General features: G+C 40.0%; 1 protein-coding gene across 2 annotated transcripts in view; it reads left to right on the plus strand.

The window, feature by feature from the left end:
- The first annotated feature begins 2589 nt into the window (after positions 1-2589).
- PXDNL (peroxidasin like) overlaps positions 2590-24563 on the plus strand; it is a 628077-nt gene continuing 606103 nt past the window's right edge. For both annotated transcript variants that reach the window (XM_054692271.1, XM_054692273.1), the window contains exon 1: positions 2590-2868. In XM_054692271.1, the coding sequence (XP_054548246.1) occupies positions 2705-2868 (164 nt within the window). In that variant the 5' untranslated portion in view covers positions 2590-2704. The remainder of the gene's footprint in view (positions 2869-24563) is intronic.

Consider the following 24563-nt stretch of genomic DNA (forward strand, 5'->3'; position numbering starts at 1 on the left):
GATGGGTTGTTTTTGCCAGAACCACTGCTAGCTCACAACCCCTTTAAATCTTCACTTTTAAGGTTTTCAGATTACTCAGGTGGAATACCCTGAAAATTCATGTGAAAGCTAATTTGGAGATTCTGCATCTCCAAAGAGATTTTTATTCTTCCCTTTCTATTGAAATAGGCAATTTTTTCATATGTTCTCTGAGTGGATGGGAGGTGTAGGGGGTTTGGGTGTGAGTAAAATTTATTTTATTTCCATAAACTTAATGAACATGCAGATTTTCCATTTGAGACACTCCACTTCAGAAAGGAATTTTCTTCTTCCGTACCCCTTCTACTTGAAAATAGGAATGTAATTTCACTTGGTTAAACAAATACTCTAAGCTTAACTAACCTTCTGTGTTTTCTTGCCTTACTGGTGTCCCACTTTCACTTCAGTTTTGGACTTAGATATCTTTCTAACTTTCTCAGCACATTGGTGCATTAAAAATGAGTTTATTTTATCCAGCAAGTGTGTTTTTAGGCTGGAGAGAGGTGGTAAGGTATTACAAGAAAGAACTTACAAATAGTAAGTAGATATTTTCACATTGAACATTAGATTCATAAAATAGAAATGTTTTAGTCTTCTGGGGAAAGGCTTTATGAGTCTACATAATACTATATTTTGAGTTGAAAACAATGTACAAATCTGCATGTCTCCTGTCCTCCAAATCACAAACTTCAGCAAGAGTATAGTTGCAGGATTGGGATTGAAGGAAGAAATTGACTTGTTTGGTTTATTAACATACTTAGGCAATAAAGTATGTTGAACAATGTCAAGCATATTTAAAGTTAAGTAAATCATTCTTGTTCATAGAAATTAAAATTTTCCTCCTGATCGTCGATATTTAACCAAAAATCCACATGAATTTAACTTTGAACCTTTTTGCCAAAAGAGGGCAGTGTTCACCTACAAAATAAAACAGGACTGAAGAATTGCTGGAGAAAAGGTGAATGGATTTATTTTTCCTCATATGGTTGATAAAATTTGACAAAACCAACTCTCCAAGCACTGGATTTGTCTCCCACTCTGTCACCTGGGATTGTTGCCTAGATTGGACCATTCACGTTTTAACTTGTTTTTCTATATTTTTACATTTTTTAAAGTGCTTGTGTAGGCATGAGTTTGAACATTTTAGTTTTTAAAACTAAAACCAAAAGGCTTCCTTAAGTTACCGACTTACAGAGTGAACAAAATTATATCTTTAATTGCATATTTATTGAAGAAGTCTGCTGTTTTCAACAGTGTCACTGGGACCAATTCTCACCTCAGTGAATGTGGCCAGTTAAAACTGCTCATGAGGGCCTCCCCGGTGGTGCAGCGGTTGAGCGCTGGGTTGCGAAGCTGCCCGCAGCCTCTGCTGCACTGGTTCGATCCCCGGCTGCTGGGCGAGGGTCCCACATGGCACGCAGACCTCTCCTGTCTTGCCCACTGCTCCCCTCAGCAGTGTATTTCATCAGTCTGCCTGCTCTGTACCCTGCTCTGGCTCTGGTGAATTCTCTCACCCTCCTGCGCTTCTGACTGTACCCAGTGCTTGTATAAATAAATAAATCTTAAAAAACAAACAAGGGGCCTCCCCGGTGGCGCAGCGGTTGAGCGCTGGGTTGTGAAGCTGCCCGCAGCCTCTGTGGCGCTGGTTCGATCCCCGGCTGCTCCCCGGCCACCGGAAGAGGGTCCCACATGGCGCGCAGACCTCTCCTGCTGCCCGCTGCTCCCCTCAGCACTGTACTTCGGTCCTTCTGCCTGCTCTGCTCCCCGCTCTGGCTCTGGTGAATTCTCTCACCCTCCTGCGCTTCTGACTGTACCCAGTGCATGTGTAAACAAAACAAACAAACAAATAAATAAATAAAACATGCCTCTATTTAAAAAAAATTTAAACAAACAAACAAAAAAAACTGCTCATGAGAAATGTGTCTCCAGACTTTGAGTTCAGAGGAGGCTCAGGCTTGCTCTATATTACAAACTTTACACACATGTTTAACTTTCAGTGTGTCTCCTAGACATGTAGGTATATTCATTCATGGTCTAACCATCATGTTTTAAACATTAAATACTAAAGGAAGAAGCCAGAATTAACTGATTTCAGTCATATATGAGTGAAGTGCTATTGATTTCAGGAGAAAATCTACAGAAGGAAATGAAAACATTTTTTTGAGAGCATAGTCTGGAGTAGGGAGGGAGTATGTGCTACTAGATCAACTAATTAAAACTCTGTCTGACCTTTAGGATTTGGTAATGTTAGCTGATAAAAAGAAGAAAAGTCGTTTTGCATGGATCCAATAAATAATTAATCAACTTGAGCTTCAAAAGATCAGCTAGAGGCTACAAGTCTGGGGCTTTAAATAAAATGTGCAGTGGAAGCAAATTTAGAAAAGTTTGTGTTTTTATTATGCTGCCTAGAGATATTATGTATCTTCAGAAAGAGACCATTTGCACCAAAAATCTTCTCCTGATGTCTGGGAGTCCAGCACCCCCTAGGCTTGCTGCCCTCAAGCCTGTAATGTGATCTTCCTTCTTCTGGATTGGTCAGATGCAGCATTTTCCCTGGGAGCTGCACTGAACTAGGGCTCCCAAGCTGGGTTCAGCCAGCCCAGCAGCAACCACTGCCTCGCCGCCACCGGCCACCACGGCAGCTGTTCTTCCTTCTGCTGCTTCGCCTCCAGCAGTGAAGGGAGCCATGGAACACAGATTCTTCTGCTGGACCACTTCCTTTCTCTTGGTGGTGTGGTGCTTGCCAGTGCTAGCCTGCCCTAGTCGGTGTCTTTGCTTGAAGAGTACTGTCCACTGCATGCACTTGATGTTGGATCACATTCCTCAGGTGCCACAGATGACCACAGTCCTGTAAGTTCACAGAGATCTCAGCTCAGCAATATGCTCCCTATCCCTCTGCTGAGAATGATTGCTGTTCTTTTAAACCAGGATTTCTGATGCTTTCCCTGCTTACATAGTTGGAAGAGGCTTGTCACTTTTAAACCACTTTGTGTTTCAGTTCTGTTAGACTAGAAAATGTGAGAATGATGTGTTAAAATAAATTATGTGCTCTAGATGGAGTTCTTTTATCCAGCACTTTCCAGAACTAAGAATTTTCAGCTTTTGTCTTTCAAGAATTTTCCTACATAGGTTCTCATTATTCCTTCTCATCCTCTCTTTCCACATCTTTCAGACTCCTAATTGGTTCAGCATGTATCTGTCCCATTTGGAAAGAACTAATTTAGCTTCAATGTGATTCCAATTTTTTATGTGTTGTGATTTCTTTCTTCTGTTCATTTTTGGACCTTGTATTCTGTGTGCCTCCAGGTTGGTGGTGTCCTTAGTCTTAGACTATATATTGCAGATTTCCCAAAGTAGACCCTCCAGTGACCCAGTAGAGCACAGGGTACTTAAAAATCTGACTGAGCAGCAAATAACTCAAGAGCATCTAGAAGGTATTATGGGGTGGTAGAATTAACCAACATTTAAGACTCAAATGGACCAAGATTCAAATCTTCCTTGTCTTTAACATGGGGATAGTAAACTATCATTTAGTTGTCATTTAGATTAAAATATGTGTGAATACAAATCTTAAAAATTTCAACCTTTATACAAGAGAAGAAAAGCAACATGAAAATAAATATTGATTCAAAGGTTTCACTATAAACTGCAAATTATGTGATGTATTTGGAAGAGCCAATATCTTTGTTTCAAGTCCATTTGGGAGCAGAGGAAAATAATCTAAGGCTTCTGAAAATTTCACATAGGAGATAAACATTCTATATGTTTTGGTCATAAGCATGAAATGAGCATTTAATTTGGTAATGAAAAGTTGAAGTTGGTGGTTGGTAGTTGCATAGAAAATGACATATGTAGGGCTCATGTATCTTTATCATCATTTTTATTAAGTACTGTAAATTTTATATGTTTGCAAATATCAAACTAATTATTGTTCTAGAAAACAAGACCGATCCTTGAACCTAGGACCAATGCCTTTTGTGACCATCCCATTGTCTTTTTGTAATAACTGCCTCTGATAGCAACAAAGCCTTAGAGGAAGGACCGCTTGTCTAAAACAATGCCATGGAGCTAAATAAAATGCTACCTAAGGTGCAATTTGTACCCAAGTTTTTGTTTCTTAGGTACTTTAAAGAAGACATTAGTATTATTAGGGTCTCTCTTCTGGGGGTAATGAACAGAATTGAAAGGGCATTGACAATGTAGTTATGTGGAGCCTTCTACTGTATGCAGAAATAAAGCCTGATGACTGGGGTCTTAGGTTCTCCGAGGCCTGCCTGTGAGCCTGATACTACACAGTGATATGTGTGTTGCCTTGGGTGAGTTCTCAACTTCTTGGTGTCTCAGTTTCCTAATCTGTAAAATGGGGTGCTTATCATGTTCCCTGTCTAGGGTTATTCTGAAGAGTAACTGAGTTAACTCATGTTTAATACTTAGGAAAGTCTTTGACTCTATTAAGCTCGATGGAAATGGTTTGCTATTATTATGTTTACAATTAAGGACAAACTACAGACGCATACCTGTAGAAAACTGCTGAAGTCATTTGAGGGAAATGGGATGGGTGAAAGACAAACTCCAATGTGAATAAAATGATGGACAACACCTGATCTTGAACTTGGAGTTTAGGCAGGATAGTGAGGACAGAGACATCTCAGCCCAAAATGCCAGTCTGCTGCTGAGTTGATTGCCACCTTGAGGCAGTTTGGTTCCGTTGTTAATGAGCTTGCCATATATGCCCAGGAAATATGGAAGCCCAAAATGAAGCTCCCTAACTTTCAAATATTAGCAGCTAGTTAAAAATTTAAAAAATGAACAGGAAAAACATAGAGCCATACATAATTGTAGGTTATTTTCAGCCCAGGACCTGCAGTTGTGACCTGTTAGAGAAATGGTATAAAAGCTGAGAGCCATATGCCAAATCTATGGAATTGGTCTTCTACTTCTTTGAGGTCAAAATCCTTGACACAGGATCACATTTTATATACAATATCATGGAGGACCACAACTAACCTCATTAAAATAATAATTCTAAAAATAAAAAGGCCAATCAACTTTTAAAGTTAGGACAAATGGGTCTCTTTAGATTTCTACCCAACAACAGAATCAAGAGTTTTTGGTGAGCCTGACATCAAAACAGTGGGCATGGTGTAAATCAAATTTGGCACTATAAATGGCCAAAGTGTCTAGCAAATGTAAATTAGTAGTATTTTATAATTTCTTTTTTTTTTAAAGATTGATTTATTTATTTATACAAGCACTGGGTACAGTCAGAAGCGCGGGAGGGTGAGAGAATTCACCAGAGCCAGAGCGGGGAGCAGAGCAGGCAGAAGGACCGAGGTACACTGCTGAGGGGAGCAGCGGGCGGCAGGAGAGGTCTGCGCGCCATGTGGGACCCTCCTCCGGTGGCCGGGAGCAGCCCGGGATCGAACCGGTGCTGCAGAGGCTGCGGGCAGCTTCGCAACCCAGCGCTCAAGCTCAACCGCTGTGCCACTGGGGAGGCCCAGTATTTTATAATTTATTTGTATTTTTCTTTATATATTTAAAAATAATTTAACCACAATAAAAAAATATTTCAGTCACAGATAGGAAAACTTCACTTAGACGTTGATTACAATTAATCAGGTTGTTAAGTTTAGAAAAATTCGAAACTTCCCTCCTTAATTCTAATGTGATTCCATCTATAAATATATCATTGTATATTCAAATATCGTTTATCACATATCATGCTACCATTTAGAAAATCTCACTTCCCATACTGTATATTTTAGTGAACAAATCTTTCCGAATTAGCATTAGCAGATGAAAAATATCTACTAACAAAAGTAACATCTTTAGGTAGAGCCTATTCAATAATCTGAGTGGTATTGGCTTAGGTGTATTTCTTTCCATTTATCCCAGTCGTTAAGTTGTACTTTCTGAATCTTACTTGCTGGTTAAGAAATGTGATGTTCTTAGAATTTCCAGGATTGGGGAGATTGGAACTCAGATGAACTCAGGGACTGAAGTTTATAAGCATATGACAGTTTTGATGATTGAAGATGTCCTCAAAGTTCTTGAATTCACAAGTATGCAGTGTGCAGTTTTATATATTTACTTCAGAGGCAATTCCTTTAAGTAGTAAACTTTCCTTACCCTCAAAGAATATAAAGCGAGAGGGAAAAACTGGGGTTGGGAGATGGGAAGATGAGTTAAGTTTAGTCATGAAAAAATTTGGCTGGCTGATAAAAATTTCATCTTTTTCAGGAAGAAGAGAGTTTCCACCAGCTCTTTCCAATTTCCATTCCTGCTAGATTAAAAAAAAAAAAAAAAAAAAACCTTTCATTATGTTGACCTTTGAAACAGATTTTTTTCTGACTTCTGTATAGCTAGCATAACTTGTGACTTTGGAATATCACTTAACAGTAGTGAACAGGCTTAACTCCTTAAGTGTTTCCCCCATTTGGCATGATTGAAGTGAAGCATGAGAGGCCCAAGTTGATCCATCTCCGGTTCAAATCTATCCCAGTTGTTTTCCTGTCAGGGAGAGAAATGGAACTAAAAGTTTAAGTGCATTTCTTAATTACCTACTTAATAGATGAGGGTAGACAATTGCAGAAAAATTCCCCAGTTTTAGGGGTTTAATAAAATACAGTCTCACTGCTCTTATGACTCAGGCCAGTGTGGTCCTGGGAGAGAAGCTAGAAAAGACTGCTTGGAAGGCACATGAGGGTTACTCGAGCCTGAGCACAGAGAGTGAGTAAAGAGAGAGTGAGGAGAGGCCAGCTCCCGGGGTGCAGAGGGATCAACACCTGCAGCTATTGACAACATTGTCCAGGATATGAGTCACATTTGATATATGGGACTCATTCTTCTGTCAAACCAATGTATAGAAGAATTAGTTTAAAGGATAAATTAATTCCATTTGGGAGATGTTAATTTGGGGTTCCCTGTGGGACACACAGTTGAAGACATCTAGTAGATTTCAGGAAGCTGGAAGTACAGTTTACTACACTGAGCACTCCCTAAGGTAGCAAGGAGAGTGCAGGTCCTAGTGTTGAGACAAGGTCACATTGCCAGGTAAGCATATTAAAGGGAGAATAAAGGGGCCGATTAAGTGGCAGAGACTGACCATCTGAGAAAGCCGAGATGGGCAGGGAGCAGGATGTTTCCTGGTGCGAGTGTGACCTGTTGTGGTGGTGTCCCAACATGGGATACTGAAAACAGCTGGCAATCTGGAAGGCAAGAACGATGTAGTAAAAACAGTTTCAAGGGGTTATACTAAGTGAAACAAGCCAGAAGGGCAGAGATAAATACTGGATGACATTACTTATATATGGAATATAGAAAACCCAAACAAAGGGTAAAAGACAAACTTTAGAACCAACCCTTGAAAACTGACCATTCATCTCGGGCTTTCATAGGGGGTGGAGGAGGGAGAGAGTCTGAAACAACACAACAGACTGCAGTGGAGGACTGTGAGTGCTTTGGTGGAAGAAAGGGCTACAGTGACTACACCTGGTTGGGGGGACTCCTGTACTGTTGGAACACTAGCAAGGATGTAAAATAATATTACTTCAATAGCAATAAAAATTTAATATAAAAAGCTAATTTTGTTTTTTTTTAAAAAAAGCAGTTTCACTATCAAGGTGGGAACAGAGCCAGATTTCTAAAATTCAGGAGTCACAATCCTGCTTATCCTGATTTCAGAAAACTTGGCAATCACCAAGGAGGTGACAATTAGCACCCCCATTTCTGATCTATGGTAACTAATCTGCAAAGTAGGGGTGAATAATTGGCTAGTAAGGCCCATATCTCTGCTGGGCTCTTCCTGGGATTGCCTGCCACTTATACTTAGGTGGTGCCAGCTGATTAAGTTCATGGAATAGAATAGTTTTTTTTCACACTAAACTCTGCATTTCATCCCCTACTGTAGATTCCATAAATTAAATAATAGGAAGCATTAGAAAATAACAGCATTTGGGGGGATTTTAATATGAAGAGGTAAGGCTGTGGTTGGTGATATAGAGCACATAGGAGATTGTTAGTCACAGTGAGGTCCTGTGTAAGAAAGACCACTTTGTTTTGCGTTTATGGAATAAGAATGGAAATTGAATGTCCTGGTTTGTCATCTGGATGGGAACTGTAGATAGCGAAAATTGGTGACAAAAAAGGAGGGGAAATGTGAAGAGCAGGGGACAGTTTTTGAATTTTGCTCTGGTTGAGAGGGCAAGGGCTCAGAAATACAGTAAATTCAGAAGGGATACAAGCAAGAGATGCAGTTGTGAGAGTTACGGGGGTAAGAGAATTACTAATTAGGTTGGAAGGAGGAAGTGAGACTTCCTGGGAGATGCTTGTGGAATGAGAACGGCTAAATAGGCTAGAACTCTAGAAAGGTCCACAGTTAAGAGCCAGGCCCACAGCCATACAAATAAGAGCCAGGACCGTTGTGTGGGTCCTGGCAGTTGTGTAGGCTATGCACAGCTCAACTCCACACTCTGCCCCCTGTAGGGCGATCCTCCGGAAAAGAGAGAAAGGAGTCAGAGATGCAGCAACCAAAGAAATTGGAGAAGCCCTGGAGAAGAGTATTACCAGTATTCCAAGAGGCAGATGCGTGGCCCAATCTAGCAGAAGTTGAGGTGATTGAGTAACTTTAATATGTTGGAAGCGAAGGAGAAAGTCATAGAACGTTATTCCTTTCGTTTGTATTTTAAAGGACAGTGAAGTGTTTTATGTGTGTGACATTGAAAGGGAATGAAAGTAGTGATGCAAAGAGAGAGACTATGAGAGAAGAGATGTGGATATGCTTTTATTGGTCCTTGTAGTTCCCAGGATTGGTGCTGGCAAACATATTAGTGTATGCAAGTAATTGAGAGCCTGAGGTTTAGATAGACCTAGCAGGATACAGACGTTCTTATCTGAAAAGCAGAAAATCCAGCAGGACACAGGCCTGCACCCTCAGTGAGCCAAGGCACCTGGAGGCCATCATTGCGGCAGATGTCCCAACCCAGGAGCAGAATAAGTCTAATATCCATGTTTCAGTTTCTAAAGCGAAAGAGAAACACAATGTTGAAAATAACAGAAATTTGGTTGAGGAGACAGTGAATGTTGTTGACCAACTAGGTTTTTTTTTTAGATTTATTCCACTGCTTCAATAGCATCTTTCACAAATAATTTTTTTACTAATTTAATTTTTTAATTAAATTAATTGTTCATTTTTAAACAATATTTGCTTCCCCCCAACTCCTCAGGTGTAGTCCCCATAGAGTTTCCTTCACCAATACACCCGTGCACCATCACCTCAGTCCCCTGTGCTCCTCCCTCCCTCCCTCTGATCCCTCTCCCTCCTCCTCTCCTGAAGTATTGTCTCTGATTTATAATTGTCCATTTTGCTTTGTTGTGTTTTGTACTTTTTTTTTATACTGATGTCTTATTTGGTTTCCCTATATTTGTGCTATAAGTGAAACCATCTGATATTTTTCTTTTTCCTTCTGGCTTATTTCACTGAGCATAATTCCTTCTAGCTCCATCCATGTTGCTGAGAATGGCTTGAGTTTATTTTTTTAGATTGCTGAGTAATATTCCATGGTGTATATGTACCACATCTTCTTGATCCAGTCATCTATTTTTGGGCATTTGGGTTGTTTCCAGGTTTTACCTATTGTAAATAGTGCTGCAATGAGCATAGGGGTACAGGTATTCTTTTGAATCAATGTTTTTGTGTCCTTTGGATAGATCCCTAGGAGTGGAATTGCCAGGTCATGTGGTAGCTCCATTTGTAGGACTGAGGAAACTCCAGACAGCTTTCCATAGTGGTTGGACCAGTTTGCACTCCCACCAGCAATGTAGGAGAGTTCCTTTTTCACCACATCCTAGCCAACATTTGTTGTTGCTAGATTTTTTGATATATGCCATTCTTACTGGTGTAAGATGGTATCTCAGTATGGTTTTGTTTATTTAAATATTTTATTTTATATAATTCTTACATCTTTTTTCATCTTTGCACAATGTATGCATTTTAATTTTGGTTATATTCCCCATACAATTGCACCTCCCCCCTTATTTTGACTCTAGTCCTTCCTTTCCTTGCCCCGCCCTCTCCTCTCCCCCACCTTAGTGTGTCTCTGGTTTATAGTTGCTTGTTGATTTTGATTTTTACTTTGTATTGATAAGTCTTTTTCCTGGTCTCTTATTTAGGTTCTCTAAATTCCTGCTATGAGTGAGACCATCCGGTATTTTTCTTTTTCTTTCTGACTTATTTCGCTGAGCATGATCCCTTCTAGCTCCATCCATGTTGCTGCAAACTGCATGTGTTTATCTTTTTTTTTAATAAATTTTATTTTTATATTACCCATACAATTGCAACCCCCTTATTTTGACCCCAATCCTTCCCCTCCCTGCCCCCCAGCCTCCATAGAGTGTCTCTGGTTCATAGTTGTTTGTTGATTTTGATTTTCACTTTCTTATAGTTATTCATTTTCCTGGTCCCTTATTTAAGTTCTCTAGATTCCTGCTATGAATGAGACCATACGGTATTTTTCTTTTTCTTTCTGGCTTATTTCGCTGAGCATGATCCCTTCCAGCACCATCCATGTGGCTGCAAATGGCATGTGTTTATCTTTTTTGAATGCTGAGTAATATTCCATGGTGTATATGTACCACATCTTCTTGATCCAGTCATCTATTTTTGGGCATTTGGGTTGTTTTCATAGCTTAGCTATTGTAAATAGTGCTGCTATAAACATGGGTGTGCAGGTGCCCTTTGGAATTACTGTTTCTGTGTTATTTGGGTAACTACCTAGGAGTGGAATTGCTGGATCATGTGGAAGCTCTATGTTTAGTAGTTCAAGAAATCTCCACACAGCTCTCCATAGTGGTTGGACCAGTTTGCACTCCCACCAACAGTGCAGAAGAGTTCCTTTTTCTCCACACCCTCGCCAACATTTGTTGTTGCTAGTTTTTTTAATATGTGCCATTCTCACTGGTGTGAGATGGTATCTCATTGTAGTTTTGATTTGCATTTCCCTGATTAGAAGTGATGTTGAACATTTTTTCATATGCCTGTTGGTCATTTGCATTTCCTTTTTAGAGAAGTTTCTTTTTAGCTCTTCTGCCCATTTTTGACTGGATTATTTTCTTTGTTTTTGTTGAGTCTCATCAGCTCTTTGTAGATTTTTGTGATCAGTCGTTTATCGTTAGTGTTGTGTGCAAAAATCTTCTCCCAGTGGATGGGGTTTCTCTTTGTGTTGGTTATTGTCTCTTTTGCTGTGCAGAAGCTCTTTAATTTGATGTAGTCCCAGCTGTTCATCTTTGCCTTCACTATCACTGCTTTGGGTGATGTGTCTGTAAAGATGTCTTTGATGTGCATGTCATGTAGTGTTTCGCCTATATTTTCTTCTATGTATTTTATGGCTTCAGGTCTTACGTCTAGTTCATAGTAATCTCTGATTATTCTTTTTTTAAAAAGATTTATTTATTTATTTGTACAAGCACTGGTTACAGTCAGAAGCGTCGGAGGGGAGAGAATTCGCCAGAGCCAGAGCGGGGAACAGAACAGGCAGACCAACAAAATACACTGCTGAGGGGAGCAGCGGGTGGCAGGAGAGGTCTGCATGCCGTGTGGGACCCTTACTGGTGGCCGGGGATCAAACCGGTGCTGCAGAGGGTGGGGACAGATTTGCTGCCCAGCGCTCAACCAGGGGAGTGCCACCAGGGGAGGCCCTCTGATTATTCTTTTGATTTCTACTGAGTCTGTTGTGATTTTTCCTCTTTCAATTATAACCCTATTAATTAATTAATTAATTAATTAATTTTTTGTGGGACCCTTGCTGGTGGCAGGGGAACGAGCCGGCGCTGCAGAGGCAGCGGGCAGCCTCGCAGCCCAGTGCTCAACTGCTGTGCCACCAGGGGAGGCCCCTTATAATCCTATTTATATATGTTTTTTTCCATTTTTTATTTTTGAGCCTGGCTATTTTGTTTATTTTTTTCAAAGTACCAACTTTTAGTTTCATTGATCTTTAATAATTTTTTTAAGATTTATTTATTTATGCTTACAAGAACTAGGGTGTAGGCCAGAGGTGTGGGGGGGTAAGAGGATGCACCAGAGACAAAGTGTGGAGCAGAACAAGTGGATCAGCTGAAATACACTGCTGAGGGGAGCAGCAGGCGAGACAGGAGAGGTCTGCTGCACCATGTGGGTCACCTCCCTGGCTGGGGATCAAGCTCATGCTTCAGTGGCTGGTGATAGCTTGATAGCACTATGTCTTTAACCCCTGCCACCAGGGAGGCCACCCACAAATAATTTTTATAAAATTTTTTTATTTGTCATATTTTTGTGATCAGCTCAAATGGAAATAATAAAATAACATAGACTGAATGACTTAAATAACGTTTACTTCTCCCAGTTCTGGAGAACAGGAGGTTCAATGTTCAGGTGTCAGCCAATCCGGCGTCTGGTGGGGGCTAGCTTCCTGGTCCAGTGAGACAAGGGCCTTCTCACTGCATTCTCATATGGTAGAGATCATCTGTCTCCTTTCTCTCCTGAAAAGGGCACTACCCTTATCTCAAGGGCTCCACCCTTATCATCTCCCAATGTCCCACCTCCTAACACTATCACACTGATGAGTGAGGCTTCAATATATGAATTTTAAGGGGACACAGACATTCAGTCCATTGCAGTGATTCAGGTTGGAGTTATCTAAATGTTTATCTAAAGGAAATATATTACTGATAGAACTAAAATGGCCTGGTGTGCTCTTTCTTTAGTTTATATGTTCCTTTCTACTCTGACCTACAGTAAATTACTTCTTAGGGTGCATGGGAGGCGTATGTTACACAGCTCTTTCTTGCTATTGCATAAAATCAACTATGTCTGAGCAAATTAAAATCATAGGATCTTTTCTAAATATAAAATTAAAACTTCTAAATATTCTTCCTTTGTTTGAGTCAACAGAGTAGCCACAAAAGTGTTACAACACAGTTTATTGTTAAATACCAGACTCTGTCATGGAAACCTGAGTTCCTGTTAAAAATTGTCCTGTTAACAGATTCTTCTGCTCAGTTTGGATAATGTGTCAGTTCTCCCCAGTAATTCTTTATTTGAATAGTAAAAAAAAAAGCATAAAATAAAAAATAGCAAATTTGACTTTTATGTTTGAATTTTAAAAAGGAAAAAAAAGAGCATTTCCATTAATTAAAAAAAATCCAGAATTTGCTAACTTCACTTCATTTTTTAACAAAAAAGAGTCAAAAAGACCTCACTTAACCTCAAGTGTTACAGAATGCTGATAGTTAGCTATAATATGATAGATCTCCATATTAATTTGTGCAAATGATTTCCAAGCATAGGGACATAGATCTTAAGGTTCATGTATCAATGTCACCTGGTGTGGGAGGCCCAGGAATAAATAGAAGAGGAAGTTGCCTGCACACATGGTTGAATGATTTTTTTGTATTGTTTTATGGTCGTCAAGTGACTATGAGTCTTGATTGTACAGTTTGCACAGTGCTACCACCCAGTGCTACACAGTTTGCACAGTGCTGGCAAATTTGAGCGGTATACTTGTGATATGATCCCAATCATACTCGGAATGGGATTCCATTTAGGGCATATGACAGCATGATTTATCTGTGCTTTTTTTGTGTAAGAGAAAGAATTTTAGCACATTTCAGTTTGATCTAAAATGTATTTAAGCCCAAGGGATCTATTTCAGAGATTATGTGTGGCTTGTAGGTAGGATCATAGACCCTGCAACCAGACTGCTGCATTTGAATTCCTTTCACAACTCATCACCGTTTGTCCGTGGATGAGTAATTTACTTCTTTGCATGTAGTCTCCTCCTCTGTAAAACAGTGCTTGCCACTTGCTAAGACTATTCTAGTTGTTACTTGTTATCATTAGTTATAATATTTATTATACCTATTGAAGCTCAGAAATGAAAATACCAGTTCAAAAAGCTTCTCTTTTTAAAAGTAACATGTAAATATAATTTATGAAGGTTATGAAAATGGCCAACTAGTATCACTTGAAACTAAAAGTTAGTTTTACCTATATAATGTTAAAGCCTTACACTATGTCAAACAAAAACTCAAAAAACCCCTCAAAAATAGTTAAAATGCATGTTCAATCAAATTTAAAAAGTTGCTTTTGTTGAGAAAGCTTTAGAAACATTCATCCTTAAGCATGACTCTACCAAGTTTGTAAGTCTGAAATGGCGATTTAATGTTCAGAAAGTATTTGTGAAACTGAACTTTTTACAGTGAGTGAGACAAGCATGAGAGTGCAATCATTTGCTTAAAGAGTATATTTAGTAAATTGTAACCTTCTGATAAAATCTATTGATTTGTACCTTCCAGAATAGACATACCCAGATTGATATTATGCTCATCTTCCTCAAGTCTTGTTCTTGCCCCAAAGTCACCACTTTGTTTTAGCAAGCAGCTTTGTATAATAGAAAGGAAGGCATTCTTCATAGTCGTGGGATGCTTATTCACAGGAACAGTTGCTAATTTTTCTGACCATTACCATCATAGTTTGAAAACCTTGTTCAACCAATTAAAACCACAGATTGTAAATTGTAACTTTTTTCCAGATTCCAGTGTTTTCTAAATAAGGATTCTGAGATTTATGCTGTGGGAAAATATTCTCCTCATCTTTCCCTTGGGAGATATTGCAGGGAAGAAGGAGAATCGTAAATTTGTTTTTGGTGTGTGTGTGTGTGTGTGTGTGTGTGTCTGGGCATGCACAGCGGTAGGAGTTTCAGTGTTCTTAAAAATAAAAAGAATAGAGAAAGTAAAAGATCTGTGGTTGCCAGGAGTTTAGAGGGAAGAGGGATGAACAGGCTGACCACAGAGGATTTTTAGGGCAGTGAAATAACTGTGTATGATACTGCAGTGGTGGGTACATGTAATTATACATTGTGCAAACCCAGAGAATGTAACAACAACAATAGTGAAGCCTCCTGTTAACAATGGATTCTGATTGATAATCATGTGTCCATGAAAGTTGATCAGCTATAACTGTACCACTCTGGTCAGGGAAATGTTGATAATGAGGGAGAATTTGCATTGATGGGGACAGAGAGTATCTGAAGATTCACCACTTTCTGCTAAATTTTGCTGTGAATCTAATATTATTCAAGAATAGGGGCCTTCCTGGTGGTGCAGGCGGTTGAGTGCAGCTCTGTGAAGCTGTCCGCAGCCTCTGCAGTGCTGGTTCTATCCCTACCGGCCTCGGAGCAACCCCCATGGCAAGCAGACCTCTCCTGTCTTGCCCCCTGCTCCCCTCAGCAGTGTATTTTGGTTAGTCTGCCTGTTCTGTGCCCGGCTCTGTCTCTGGTGAATCCTCTCACCCTCCTGCGCATCTGGCCTGTATCCCGGTTCTTGTATAAATAAAATAAATCTTTTAAAATTAAAAAAAAAAGAAAAGAAAGTTTACTTTAAAATTCTATAATGAATAAAAGAAGATCCCTGAGAAGGTACAGGTAATTATCTAGAAAGGATCATGACATTTTGGAAATCTAGAAAGTAACTAAAAGCAATGGGGAGGGAGCAAACTGGGAAAGCAAACCACTTTTGAGTTAAAATTTCTGGATCATAAGAGCAGAGCATAGCTACATTTAATGTTTGAGGAGGGATCCTCAAGGCAGTTCTGCAAAGAAACCAAACATTCTAGTGTGGGTCTGTTTGTAAACACAAGCAGACAGTTACCAAGATTTGAGATTTGAGTAAAGCATGTATACATTTGTATTCAAAGGCTAGGTCTTGTCCTTCTCCAATGATACACTGTATTTGCTGCTTGACAAATGTAATCGGTGTTCATACATATTTATTAAAAGTTTTTCCTATGACTTTTTGGCTCCACAAAAGATCATTCCATCTTTGATTTTTAATTAAAAAAGTTACATTCATTGAATACTTATGATATACCTAGTATGCTTTTAAGTGCTTTGTAAGAAACAATTTGTTAGTGTTCGTAATAAGCCTATGGGGTAGATAGTATTTTGCTTAGCATTCCAGTTTTGCTTAGCATTCCAAGTAGATATTATTTTGCTTTCCAGCTCCATCCATATTCTTGCAAATGGCACAAGTTCATCCTTTTTTTTTTTATAGCTGAGTAGTATTCCTCTGTGTGCATGTATCACATTTTTCTGATCTATTCCTCTGTTTTGGACATTAGGATGTTTGCATAATTTAGGTGTTGTAAATAGGACTACAGTGAACATAGGAGTACATATATCTATTTGAATTGGTGTTTTTTGTATTTTTTGGGTAGATGCCTACAAATGGAATTTGATGGTTCATATGGTAGATCCATTTTTAATATTTTGAAAAATTGCCATATTGTTTTCCATAGGGGCAGAACCAGTTTAAATTACCACCAACAGTGTAAGAGAGACCCTTTTTTCCCACATCCTCACCAAATTTGTTGTTGATGGTCTTTTTGTTCAGTTTTTTGAAGACTGCAATTTTTATTTGGATTGTATTGAAAGTGGATATTGTTTTGGGCAGTAGAGACATTTTATGATGTTTGTCTTTGAGTGTTTGAGTAGGGAATATCTTTCCACTTCCTTTTTTCTACTTCTATTTCTTTTTTTTTTCTAAGATTTATTTATTTATGCATACAAGAACTGGGATACAGGCCACAGGTATGGGGGGTGAGAGGATTCACCAGAGACAGAGTGGGGAACGGAACAGGCAGACTGACTGAAATACACTGCTGAGGGGAGCAGCAGGTGAGCCAGGAGAGGTCAGCTGGGCCATATGGAATCAAACCCATGCTGCAGTGGCTATGGATAGCTTCATAGGTTGTGTCTCAACCCCTTGCGCCACCAGTGAGGCCCTACGTCTATTGCTTTTAACAAAGTCTTCTGGTTTACTCCTAGATATATAATCACTGTGTTGCAATTGTGAATGGGATTATTTTTCTGGATTTCTTTCTCCTCAAACTCATTGTTTGCATATAGAAATGCAACTGATAATTTGCAAATTAATTTTGTACCCTGCTACTTTACTGAATTGATTTATTTTTTCAATGATTTTTTTTTTTTAGAGGAATCCTTAGGGGTTCTCATGTATATTGTGATACCCTCTACCATGAAAGTTTTTCTTTTCTATTTGCATTCTCTCTCTCTCTCTCTCTCTCTCTCTCTCTCTCTCTCTCTCTCTCTCTCTTTCTCTTTCTCTTTACTGATCGCTCTAGTAGAACTTACAATATTATGCTGAATAGTAGTGGTGAAAATGGACACCCTGTCTTTTACTAGATTTTAGGGGAAGAGCTTTTAGTTTTTCACCGTTCAGAGTGATGTTGGATGTGTATCTGATGATGTATATGGCCTTTATTATGTTGAGGAATGTTCCATCTACTTCCATTTATTGAGTTTTTATCTTAAATGGATGTTGACTCTTGTCAAATGCTTTCACTGAATCTATTGATATAATCATATGATTTTTTTTAAAGAATTGAGTTAATGTTGGTTTGTGTCATTGTACTTTCGGAGTATAAGATCAACCCCCCATATGTTATTGCCATAGTGCAAACACCACCAAAACACCCATAGTCCACCACCTTAGTCCATCATGCGCCCTTCTTCCCTTTGTCATTCCTCTTCTGCTCTCACCCTCTCTGTGGATCCCACAGTTCTCTAATAAGTTTCCAAGCGTTTGTTTCATGTTTGGCTTTATCTGTCCTTTTTTCTTACTCTCTCTATATTCCACTTATAAATGACACAATGTGGTGTTTGGCTTTCTCCTCTGGCTTATTTCATTTATCATTATCCCTTCCAGCTCCATCCAGCTCCATCTATGTTGCTGCAAATGGCATGAATTTGTCTTTTTTGATCGCAGAGTAGTAGATCATGGTGTGTAAATGCCACATCTTCTTGACTCACTTATCTGTTTTGAGTTGCTTAGCTTATTTCATGTTTTAGCTATTGTAAATAGTGCTACAATGAACATGGGGGTTAAAGTTTCCTTTCAAATTAATGTATTTGTGTTATTGGATCAATATCTAGGAGATGTGTATATTTGGTTCTTCTGCCTATTTTTTGTCACTCTTTTATTGATCTTTTTGTTTTCTGCAGTTGCCTTATTTTCTTGCTTAAATCTTCAGTTTCTAATTTCTGTTCATTTAGTATTTCTGAAGTCATTAATTTTTCCACTTATATTTGTAGCATTTTCTTCATTTCTTTGAATTTCTTTACCACAACAGCTTTCATCTTTCTGTCTGATAGGAAGATAAGATCTTCCATGTCTTTATGGTTGGAGTCTGGAGACTTGTGGTGACATGTTTCCTTGAGGTCTCAAGTTGTGTTGTGTTTTTTTGTCTGCCCATTTTGCTGTATTAGACCTTCTCTCCTGGAACTCTTACTTTCCATCAGTAGCAAATTAGAAACTTCAGTGGTAGCTTCTCTTCAAGAGGGAAAGTTGGGGCAGGCATGCAGTTACCACCCCTTACACGCCATCCTGTCCACCAGCATCAGGAAGTCCTTTGTTCCCTAAGGTTACCTATAGTTTCTGATTACACACTCTGGACATAGTTCCTGAATTCCTGGAGGAGGGAAGAGTGGGAATTTCCTCAGCTTCTCTGATGCTTGATGTCTAGAAGCCCCCACTGAAATGTTTGAGTGGAGCAAAATTTGAATGTGGGCAGGAAGGGGAGCAGCCAGTGTGCCGTCTTTGGTAAGCTAGTGGTCTAAATACCACTGATTAAAAAGTCTATGTGTACAATAATCCTGGCACTGCTGTGCTTTCACCAACAATGGAGCCAGACAGGCACCCGTGCTCTCAGTTTTCTTTGTGAGCACAAGCAGAAATTGTGTGCAGGCAAGAGGTGGAAAGTAGGCATGTTCCCAGTCTCTGGAAAGCTTGTGGTCTAGAATCCCCCTGTGCAAATCTGTGTGTGCTGTCTTGCTATTTTTTCTCCTGTCCTGGAACTTGACAAGCTTTTTTGCTTGCAGTATCCTTGTGAGCAAAGACAGAGATCATGAGATCGTGGGAGGGGAACAGCGGGTATCACATTGTCTAGAAGCCCTCTGAAAACAAATCTATACATATGATATGCTCCATCATGGCCCTAAACAAGCCACCGAGCAGACCAAGTTCACTGTGGCCCCCTAGTCCCCCCCCAGTAAGTTCAGACTGGAGGTCTCACACATCTGAGGGGAGGGAGAGGTATCTTCCCTGGCTCCCAGGATGCTCACTGACACCTCTGGGAGTCCAGAGATCATGCTGGGGATGATTGTGTGACTCTCCACTGCCAAACCCAGTGTCTTCACCAGGGTGTCCCTTCTTGAACTGTGTGAAACAGCCTATATTCTCACAGTAAGTTCTGTTCTCTCCTTCCCAGGCTGATGGGGGACTGTTGAGGAAAGGACTAATAGCCCTTTCAGTGAACTGGCACCATTCTGTCTTACTGTTTCTCAGTCTTCCCTTCCCTTTCTGATGGTTTCTGGCTCTCCTTGCTGAGACACTGGTCCTCACTTCCCCAGCAACCTTCCAGATGTGACTGCTCTCTCTGGCACTTATCTTTGGTATTCCTGAGTGAAGAGATGACTCAAGGATTGTGTCTGTCACCATCTTCTCCCCCCACACCCCCAATTCTGTCTTTATCAATGCTATATCCCCATCTTATAGTAACACAGTTTCTGGAATATAGCAGAAGCTCTAACTGGCAACATTACTATTAATAATGTAACAGGGACTTTTAATAAGTGTTTTCTATGTTTAACGCTTGACCAAATGCAGTGAGACAAGTGTTCACACCTCCTTTTGCAGTTCTCACAACTCCCCTGTGAGGCAGGTGATGTCTTCATTGTTCTATCAAGTTTACAGATGCAGCTTGCTGCAGGCACCTCTTCAGGACTGATGCAGAATGGAACTTCCATTCTATCCAGGGCATAGTGCTGTAAGAGGCCAGATTTGGGGCAGAGGTTTCATTGATTTAGATCCAGTTATACCAGGGGTCCCCTGATATTCGTCTTTTTTTTTTTCTTATCTGGGTGACAGAAGGAGGAGCCTTTCCAGGGATTAGACTGAGCAAAGTCTGGCAGGGTCTGAAGATGAGGACGAACTTGAGGCTCTTAAGGAGAGAAAAGACCAGCAGATTAAAAGAAAGGATTGGCAAGAACCTATCACACAGTGGGGAAGACTGTAGGGTAAATCATTGTCAAGCTTTTCTGCCCTCCCATCATTAGGGTTGATGATGGATCCCTGCAGTCCTGAATGCATGCCTGATGGTGGGCACCTGGAATAGGGTGTGGGCATGCGTAGGTGGGTACACCTGGGCTGAGATGGGGCTTATAAGAGCAGCATTGTGGAATGGAACCACCAGAGGAGAAGAGAGCGAAAGCGAACGAGAACAATTGAGAGAGCGGAATGGAACCAGCAGAGGAGTGAGAACGAGACCACCAGAGAACTCCAGACAGCCCAGGAAGAGTGAAGATTCACCAGAGACTGGGAGACCTGCCAGCCTCCCGGTCCCCTGGCACCACTGCCTGCCATGTACCTGGTAAAATTCTAGTAACAGCCTGAAAAGCCACTGAGGGCTCCAGGACGCCTCCTTCACCTATCTGCATAAGGTGATAGAAAATCTGCCCCATGGCCTCCCTGCCACTACACTGTTCTAAATGCAAAGACACCAGTGCGTTTGGAAACAGCAACAAGATCTGCCATTGGAGTGCCAGTGGCAGCAGGGTAAGGAGAGAAGACAGATCCCTCAGGCAGAAGCAGAAACAGGCTATATAGGAACCCTACTTCCTCCAGACCCCCTCATTGGAGTTGAAATGCTGTGTTGGTTTCCTGGTGCCAGGCCCCCTCTATCACCAATCAAGACTCTCTTCCCACCTGCTTTAGTATGGAACCCTCCTAATCTCTCCTATACCATTGCCTCTGGAGAGTCCTTTCTCAAGCAGCAGAAATCATTCCTTTCTGAACATTTCTCTACATGACCCAAGGCTTACCCCCACTGCCCTTTTCTTCTTTCGGTATGCCCCTGACACATGGTCTTCTTATCTTTTGTCACACTGTGCATTTGCTTTATTTTTTTTTTTAAGATTTATTTATATATACCAGAGCTGGGGTACAGGCCAGAGATGTGGGGGGCATGAGAGGATTCACCAGAGAGAGAGTGGGGAGCAGAACAGGCAGATCTACTGAAATACACTGCTGAGGTGGGCAGTAGGCAAGACAGGAGAGGTCTGCTGCGCCATGTGGGTCACCTCCCTGGCTGGGGATCGAACTTGTGCTTCAGAGGATGCCAATAGCTTGATAGTGCTGCGTCTTAACCTCTTGTGCCACCAGGGGAGGCCCCTGCTTTTTGTTTTTAAGACTTCCCCTAAATTTGGAGAGTGAGTCTCCAAACATTTACCTTGCCTTTAAACACTAGACCCTGGAACCTAGGAGAGTTTCTGAGAGGAGACTCTTGGTTATTGTTTGGATAAGGACTAGAGGAACTCTGGAGTGTCTTTGCCTCGTGGTAAAAAAGCAATGGTACTAACAGTTGTTCCTTGGCTGGAGATGAGAAGTAAGTAAAGGATATAACCTTCTTTATCTTTAAAACATGGTAAAGCCTTCCACCAAAGTAATAAATGAAAAAGGATATTTAATACAAATTTTTAAATAATTTACTTTTTTTAGTATAGTAATTCAATTCTTTCAGATCTAAGGAAAATTTCATCTCACAAATCAGTGAACAGATTCCCCACTTGCTATTTGAATGCAGGTATGGTTGATAAAGAATCTTCTCTCCTCTCTCATTTCTGCCTCTAGATATTTGTCTACACATGATACTTTAATTTTTCTTGCAAATTAGGTCTGTGAAAAAAATGTCTAATAATAAAAATTAAAATGAAAGAAAATTAATGTGATTTTTCCCCCATTCACATGTCTAAGTCACTCAGTTTGTCTTCTTATCACATGCAATTACACCATATTTTTTCTTTTTAAAAATACATTTTGTTGTCCTTGGATAAGTACCCTACCAACATTCTGAAAAAACAAGAATTTTCATTTAGTCTTATTGAAGTTTAGATTAATGCTATCTATAAATGTTGCAATTAAAATGTAGTAAAGAAATTACTCGAAAATATTTTGCTAATATACTATGTTTAGGAAAATAATAATAAGGCTATAATAATTCATATTTCAAAAATGACTGAAACTGAAAATAAACAAAGTTCCCCTTGGCATCCAAAAATTTATTCTTACTCCTAAATTCCTTTATTTTTGTGCATTTTCTTTCAAATATTCCCCTTGCTATTCAAGACTTGGATGTGTTTTGTAGCAAAATCAAGTTAGATGGAAACTGAAAGAGTCCAAAATACAAGAAGATATAGCTCATAGTTTCTTTTGTGTTATTTTGATGTGGCATTTTAAATTTCACAGGCATGACATCATGGAAGACTATGAGTCAGAATGCTTGCATTTTTTCTGACCTCAAGAATGCAAATCATTTAAACCCCAGACCTCTGGGTTTTTCTTTATACTCAATCTCTAAAATAAGACTGTAACCAATAACACTGCTGAATGCTGATCATTGATCATCCATGAAAACCCCTTTGTCATATCCAATCTCACCTTTATTTACTATCTGTACTTGCTAAACTCAACTCTATTCTTTCTAAAGAAGAGAAAAACCTGAGTTTTATCTTTCTGGCAGGGCACTTTGAGAAGAACAAATCTTTTCTAGAAATATCAACTTATATTTCAATCAAGGATGTATCTTTAATTTTTAGTGAACTGAAACATCACTCTATGGGTGACATAAAAACAACAAAAAACTGGGGTGAAATGTAAACATAAAGAATAGGTCAATCTTGACACCCATGTGCAGTGAGAATCTGGAATTTGTTCTACACATCAGGGAAGGTACAAAGGCAGTAAATTTGGTCAGCTAACAAGGGATAGACAGATAACATCATGTCCCAAAAATGAGGTACAAAAAGAAGGAAGAGGAAATGCACTAATGGTGTGTCTCCTTGGGAGAAAACAGGGACATTCATTTTGGATCCAGAGGCATAGAAAATGGAGTCCATTTTGACTTGGCCATCCTGGAATAGTTAGTATACTGGAAGGGAGTTTTGTGTAGGCTGGGAAGTGTGTGGTACTGAAACCTGCAGCCTTGGAAGTCTGAGCTCAGATGTGAGACTAGTATCAGTCCTGCCAAGAAACCTAAGAGAACCAAAGCCAAGAAAAGAGAACCCACCCCAGCCTGAGTCCTTGGCTATGGGATGGAGTCTCCACTTCATCTGCAGCCCTGAGAGCAGTGAAGAGCACCAGCCAGAGCATCTGAGATTGCTTGGAACTGCTGGCTGTAATAAACCCCAGTAGGTTAAGGGATGGAGCCTCAAAAAAGATATCTGTTTCCCTGCCAGTAAGAAACCTGTATCTATACCCTAATAATAGTGAAATTGCAGGTTTTCAGGCCTAGTCCCCCAGCCAGGAATGGATCCCAGGCTGCGGGGGCAGCACTGAGTCCCAGCCACAGGCCACCACGGGTTGGTGTCTCACGAAGCTGCAGCAGGAACTTTGCAGACACTCAGGCAAGCAAGAGAGAAGAGGCATATTTGTTTAGAGAAAGAAAAAGCTTACTGGGGAGAAAAGGAACAGAAATAAAGTGGGACTCCCAGGCCGGTGGAACCAGGCCAGGGAGGGGCAAGGAAACCAAAGTGGAGTCGTACCTCAGGGAATATAGACCTTCTTTCCCTAATTATTCTAAAGCTCCACCAGGCTTTTTATGATTGGTTAGTTCTCTGTCTCACTCACTGCCTGAATGTCTCCATGCCCAAAACTAAGTCTCTGCATCCCAGCCCTTATCTTTTTTCTTCATTGTCCTTGATCCCAAACGTCCTGTTGACCTTAGTCCTGGGGTGTTTGACTATCTCCCATCAGAATCAGTTGCCCTTTCCTTTATTCCTCTTGTTGTCCTCATCTCTGGAGCCTTCCTTAACTCTCCTGAAGTCCCCACCTACAATGTCCCCAAAACTACCTGATTATCCTAACTTTCCCTATGACTCACTAAATTTATGAGGCAGCTCATTCCAGTTATGGTCCAAAGGACTTGGGGTGCAAATAGATCCTTGTCTATGACATTTATACTCCTGGTTTCATCATCTCATGTCCAACATGGATCATCATAATTTTTTTCCATTCTGAAATTTATTTTGTAGAGTGGCGGCCTCTTCATTCCTCCACACCTCCCAAACCAGGCTCTTTCCTTTAGAGAAGACACTTGCCCCCATTCTCAATCACATATTGTGTGTGAGAATAATTTCATTCCTATTTCCAAATGGGCAATCGTTCATGAATTTGAAAAATTACTAGCCAATTTACATCGCATTACTAATAGTTATTGAATTAATTAGAACAGCAATAAAATTCCATTTTGTTCCTTTGAACTGTAATTTAAATGTCCTTGTCCTCAAGTATTTTATAATGAACCATTTTTGTACTTCAGTCAAATCCTGTGACCATTACAAATGACCAGTATTATGTTGTTTCTAATGAAAGCAAGACAGTGACTTCTGGACCTAGAGTGAGGACAAGTTTTAGTGAAGTGTGAAGCTTAATAATCAAGA

This window comes from Talpa occidentalis, unplaced genomic scaffold (genome assembly GCF_014898055.3).
Source record: "Talpa occidentalis isolate TD23 unplaced genomic scaffold, MPIMG_talOcc4v2.1, whole genome shotgun sequence".
Classification (NCBI taxonomy): domain Eukaryota; kingdom Metazoa; phylum Chordata; class Mammalia; order Eulipotyphla; family Talpidae; genus Talpa; species Talpa occidentalis.